The sequence below is a fragment of the Fistularia commersonii genome, chromosome 34, assembly GCF_037954325.1.
Source record: "Fistularia commersonii isolate RoL2024-O1a breed Wild chromosome 34, RoL_Fcom_v1.0, whole genome shotgun sequence".
In the NCBI taxonomy this organism is placed as follows: domain Eukaryota; kingdom Metazoa; phylum Chordata; class Actinopteri; order Syngnathiformes; family Fistulariidae; genus Fistularia; species Fistularia commersonii.
Genome location: NC_141317.1, coordinates 4,752,025 through 4,757,725, shown reverse-complemented (window position 1 = coordinate 4,757,725; position 5,701 = coordinate 4,752,025). Strand labels below are relative to the sequence as shown.

General features: G+C 40.4%; 1 protein-coding gene across 1 annotated transcript; it reads left to right on the top strand.

The window, feature by feature from the left end:
- The first annotated feature begins 1,098 nt into the window (after positions 1 to 1,098).
- Positions 1,099 to 4,962, top strand: tmem9 (transmembrane protein 9). The gene is made up of 5 exons (XM_086141991.1): positions 1,099 to 1,475; positions 1,864 to 1,955; positions 2,133 to 2,241; positions 3,335 to 3,466; positions 3,569 to 4,962. Exons 1-5 carry the CDS (start codon positions 1,386 to 1,388, stop codon positions 3,707 to 3,709), a joined length of 564 nt encoding a protein of 187 aa, XP_085998117.1. The 5' UTR covers positions 1,099 to 1,385; the 3' UTR covers positions 3,710 to 4,962.
- Positions 4,963 to 5,701: the final 739 nt, after the last annotated feature.

Genomic DNA, 5,701 nt, shown 5'->3' with positions numbered 1-5,701 from the left:
GCGACCATGAGATCCAGAGCTTCAGGTTGAATTTACGAGCCATTGATTTCTATGGCTTATTAAAGGTGTGAGTATCTTCCTATACAGAGACATATGAAAGCCGGATTAGCAGGAAAATAGAAGTATCGATTGGGTCTAGAAACAAGGGTGTTTCATTTCAAATTCCGCCAGGGAGATACTGTTTCACATGAGAACCATATTAACTTGAATGTAAGGGAAAATAGTCTGGTGTGTCACGAGCTCTTCATTCTTGTTTAAGACCTACGATGAAGGAGAGAGATACTGGGAGATTAGTCAACATGTATGCACACAGAAGATGCAATAACAGAATAAAACGAGACATTGTAAAACAATACTATAGCATTTTTTCCGCTGATGAGCATTTTTTTTACATTTCCCGCAGGTGATTAATCTGATAGCACACAAGAAGTGCTGGATGTTTAAACTTCCCTTTGGAAATTAAATATCAGATTTAAGGAAGGTGAATGTCAGATATTTAAAAAAATAGTTGTGGCCGTATATTTATAACGTGAAAATGTCAACTGCCCGGTTCCAGGAGGCTGAAATAGTGGCGGAAGTTAAGCTTAATAGGTAGCATCCTGTGTCAAGTGGTTTGCCCTTTAAACAGAAAAAAAACATTTATTTATATTCATCTGAAATTCACATCCCAGGAGGAAGGCATCATTTTGTTTTAGAATAAGAATAAGAACAACTTTATTTATCCCGAAGGAAATTGTTGTGCCAGAGTTTCAAGTAAAACATAAGAATAATAGATAATAGTAGGAAATTGTATAAACAGTATAAAAAAGGGGGGAGAATAAGAAATACAAATAAAACTATAAAGTGTCAAAGTAGCAGAGACCATTCACTTTGTTTTACATTGTTTTTTACATTGTTTCATGTTATGTTCCATGTTATATTTTTCCAACAAACAAATAAATAAACAAAACGTCGCATGTCAAGTAAATCCTGCTTTCGAGATACATATCTACTTTTATTTACTATTGATTGATAGATTTGTGACATAAAAGCTGCTACCTATTTTGGCCGGTAGGGGGCAGTAGTTCGCTTACAATGCCTCTGACGTCATAACCGGAAGCAGGAAGCGATCGTTTATCAACGGGGCTGTCTCTCTTCTAGATGGCACTGTCAATATCACCATTATATCCAGGATTTATAAGAATTTAATAATTTTTCGAAAAAAAATTCCACGCATAATAGCTGTGTAGCAAGTACGTTTTTGTCTGCGGTCATTTTCTCGACAGTGCCACCGCCGTGTTGTTATAGTGTCATAACCTTTTTCAAGCTAGCTGCACAGTTGCTACGTGTTTTGAAGCGAGCTGGCCCAGTGACGACGTCGATGAAAGCTTCTTGTCCGTAGAGAAATGTTTACCTGGCAAGGACCCTGGATATCCCTGCTCGCGTCAGTGGCGACCTCCTTTCTGCTCAACATTGTCGCGGTTGCACAGGCGAAGGTAAAACTTGCAGCGCCAATCCCGATGGCGCAGTTGGCTTCGCATTAAATGTTCATGCATAAACAAGTATTTATCAGCAGGACGCGTTCCGGCCTATACTTCCCCCAGATGTTATGGTGTTTTTACTGACAGTAAAAAAATTGGTTGAAAGAGTGGAAATTCTCTGTTTCTCTTAAGTAATCGCTTGTGTTCGCCAGCGGAGTTCTGGGCTAAATTCTTTACAGTATCTTCTTTCCCATAGGGCAGCCTTAACTGTCCCTATGTAAAGCATCTCTTTGTAGTAAATATTCCAAGTGCTGATGTTTCAAAACATGATTGTAAGATAATACAGACCAAGCAGTTGGCTTAGTTTGGGAAATTCTTTGACCTGGTTTTTCCACATTTGTAGAGCTTTGAAGATGTTCGCTGCAAATGCATCTGCCCTCCGTACAGAAACATCACTGGCCACATCTATAACAGAAATGTCTCCCAGAAGGATTGGTAAGAGGACCTCCTGTTTCACCTAAGGTTTTTAAAACAAATTTCTGCTGAGACAAAGAAAAGTTCAGCACGCCGGACCTTTGATAGATATTTATTTTGTTATTTTTCAGTGTTTCAAGCTGTGTGTTATCTGACCTTCAAGCCAACTACTCACTGAGATCACATTTGTCTCTGCAGTAACTGCCTCCATGTAGTGGAGCCCATGCCGGTGCCCGGCCATGATGTGGAAGCTTACTGCCTGCTGTGTGAGTGCAAGTATGAAGAACGGAGCAGCAACACTATCAAGGTACGTTGTCACGGTTAATGTCATGAAGTAGACAAATGGAATGTGAATGTTTGGAAGTGTCAGAATGTGAATGTTTGGAAGTGTCAGTGATTGTTTAAAAGGTTTGTTTGAGTATTGAGTATTAAAGCCCATTTATCATATTTCATCTCAAGACAATAAAGATAGTAAAGTAAAAAAGAAAAATGCCCTGGAGTTTTGTTAGGACGTAGGTTTTTGCAGTGAAACAGTGAATCTGTGTGTAAAACTTGGGAGTGCCATCTGGGAAATAATGTATGGGTGTAGAAAAATGACAAGGGTTTGTGTTTGTTTGCTTCTTTTCTACTTCCAAACAAACTCAAAAGTCTGTTTTTCCAATACCAATGACAATCTGCTCCTGTTTTTTTTTTTTTTTTAAGTGTTTATTTTGAAGATCAGGTCAGTTTTAACCTTTAAAGAGTTTTTAAGGGACAAGTGTCCATCAGCATTTTAATGAACATAGTTTTAAACTGTCTTAATATTATTTTTAGTCTGTATTGTAGTATTATTTTCATAGATAGATAGATAGATAGATAGATAGATAGATGGAGAAAATAGACTTCCATACACCATGATCATATCTCCCACATCCACGAAACATTTCTAATACTGTTCCAAATAATTTTCTAACCATTGACGAAAAAGACCTCCTGCAGCATGCTGCAGGAGGTAGAGCAATCGTCTTTGGAACCAAACTTTCGATTCCTGGCTCCTCCTAGTGTGTCAAAGTGTTGTTGAGCAAGACACTGAACCCCTAACTGCTCCCCTGGCGCTGATGGACGGCAGCCTACTGCTCATGGTTCATCCATGATGGGTTCATTGCAGAGAACAAATTTCCCCACGGAGATTGATAAAGGATAAATTATTATTATTAAAATCAAGTTTTTTTTTATTTTTATTACTGGAATTCCCGTAAGATCCACTTGAAGTTGCCACTCAGAAGAAATGAGAAAAACTTTCTGTCCACTTGCATTATGGGATTTCACTCAAAGATACTTTTGAAGATCAGCGTGATACGATGTGGTCGTGTTTGATTGCAGCAAGATGACAAATGATGACTTTCGTCCCTAAATTGCAGGTGACTATTATTATTTACCTCTCTGTCGTGGGGGCACTCCTGCTGTACATGCTTTTCTTACTCCTGGTCGATCCACTGATCCGCAAACACGATCCCTACACACAACCCCTGCATAACGAGGAGGACTCTGAGGTACATGCTCAAACAACACACACCTTAAATAAAAACGATTACACCGAGTTGAATATTAATCACCAAATTTGGCCTTTTTCTCGCATGTGCACGTGTGTTCAGGAGATGCGTCCACAGCTGGACAGCAGGCAGGCCAGGGGAAACACGGTCCTGGAGCGGGTGGAGGGCGCACAGCAGCGCTGGAAAAAGCAGGTGCAGGAACAGCGCAAGACCGTGTTCGACCGCCACAAGATGCTCAGTTAAACCGCGGTACTGATTCAGAACAAGGCTTAACGGAAGCGACCTCCCCTCGACTCAGATCTTGAGCACATTCAGGGGCTGCACTATTACCACCCCTTCTACATCGCTGTGCACTGCACTCTCAGATTCAGTTATGTCTGAGAAACAATGAAATATACCTATCTGGTTTTGGATTTACCGTAGCAGAAAACTGCAAAACCCGCATGTGCATTGGAGCTCAATCACGTCAGGGCTCGATACAGCACTCGCTGTGAAATTTCTGAATTTACGATTGTGAAATGCTTTTGCACTTACCGTGGATCATTTTGCTGTCACGATTTGCTGATTTTTACAATCGGTTTTGTTTGTAGCATATTTATTTTAATTACCTCAGAGCACGAGACTTTCTGGTTTGTGAATGGTGTGATTTTAGAACTGGGATAGCCAGACGCCCGCTTTGGTTTTGCTAAGCGTTTCACATACCCAATTTAAGAAATGACCTTATTTATTATGATTATCATTCATTTGTGCTTTATTTTTTTGTACATTAACCTCTGGGTCCATTTTCATTTCAACAATTAGAGTAATATAAGACTTTGGTCTTTGTAATGTAAAGACTGGATCTTTAAAGAAAGTCCTATGATGGTTCTGTTTGTCAGTGTGCTTTGTTTGATTCACCACAGAATAATGAGCTGAATGAGATTTGGCAGGTGTGCTTGTATAAATTCTCACCCCAAATTTGCAAGTGAAGCTCGTGCTGAGAATGTTGTCATTGAACGAGATGCAGGCTGGAGAGCACATTGATATTCTCGCTAGTGTTTGCTGGAATAAGTTTCCCTGTGCAAAGGTTGAAATGGATAAAACACCAGAATTTAAATCATCCTAAATTAGCATGTGATAGCATATATATGTATTTTGGAAATTGTCCCAAGGTTCTGGAGGGTCTCGGTGCGCTCTATGAGAACGCAAGACCTGCATCTGATCCTACTACTGAAATTCCCAGCAAGGGGTATTTTTAGGTGCCTAAAGGTGCAAGGTGCCTTAAATTACCCCCATGCAAAATGTGAACTACTGAAGTTTTATGCCCTTGTTATTCATTATTTTATCAGTAAAGTCTTGTTTTTTTTCTTTTTAAATGAATGTTTGAAATGATCTTGAAACTAATATTTGTGTTTTCAGTAACATCTTTGGAACCCAATTGTAGTTATTTATTGCTCGCATCCACATTTTGCTTGATGTGAAAAAAAATGAATAAAGCATTCAGAGTCAGTGCAAAATGTTTCATTCTCAGGTTTTTGGGAAAAATACTATTTCAGTTGGGGTAACATTTTCATATTTAGAGTATTTTCCATCATTGAATGATGGCTTGTACAATATGCTTTCTGTAGAAAAACGTTTTCCATGAAGTAACTGATCCTCACATGTCTCATGAGCAAGTTTTTGTCTTTGGCATTCAAGACCAGTTTGAGAGGTTCAGAATGATCTTTAAACATAAAATTTCATACGAGCAAGAAGAATTTAAACAAATAAGGCCCGCAATTTATACATTTTGCATAATTGAGTTACGAGTGTCTTGTCTCACCATCAGCGATTGTGTGTCTCCTTATTTCAAGCGAAGCTTTTCCTGAGTTTGATGGTCGCTTCTCTGAGCCGGCGTCAAACCGGAGATACAAAAACAGTGTGTTTGTTTTGCCGCTCCTTGGTTTGTCACAGCTCAGGTCAATGCCCCCCTCTGGAGATGTCCTGCGAAGGCTGTTTCAGAAGTGCACGCAGGTGTCGGGCGCCGATGACCCCCTGTTTTTGCTTCTCTGCCTCAGCGCCCCCCCCCCAAATCCCACCAGGGCCTGTTCTACACCCCGCCCCCCAGCCCTTGACCATCCCCAGGCATGGCTTGTCAGTGGTTCACCATCTAAATTTAAACTGCAGCAGGGCCAACTGCTCCCCCAGCCTAGTTGCCCTCACAGGGGGCTTTTTCAGTCAGAGGCCCCCAGCCAGCAGCAGAGGCCCGTGGCTCTG

Excerpts from the sequence above, each read along its gene's own strand:
- tmem9 (XM_086141991.1), top strand. The coding sequence starts at position 1,386 with ATGTTTACCTGGCAAGGACCCTGGATATCCCTGCTCGCGTCAGTGGCG. Across the intron at positions 1,476-1,863 it reads TCGCGGTTGCACAGGCGAAG|AGCTTTGAAGATGTTCGCTG; the intron begins GTAAAACTTGCA and ends CCACATTTGTAG. Across the intron at positions 2,242-3,334 it reads GGAGCAGCAACACTATCAAG|GTGACTATTATTATTTACCT; the intron begins GTACGTTGTCAC and ends CCTAAATTGCAG.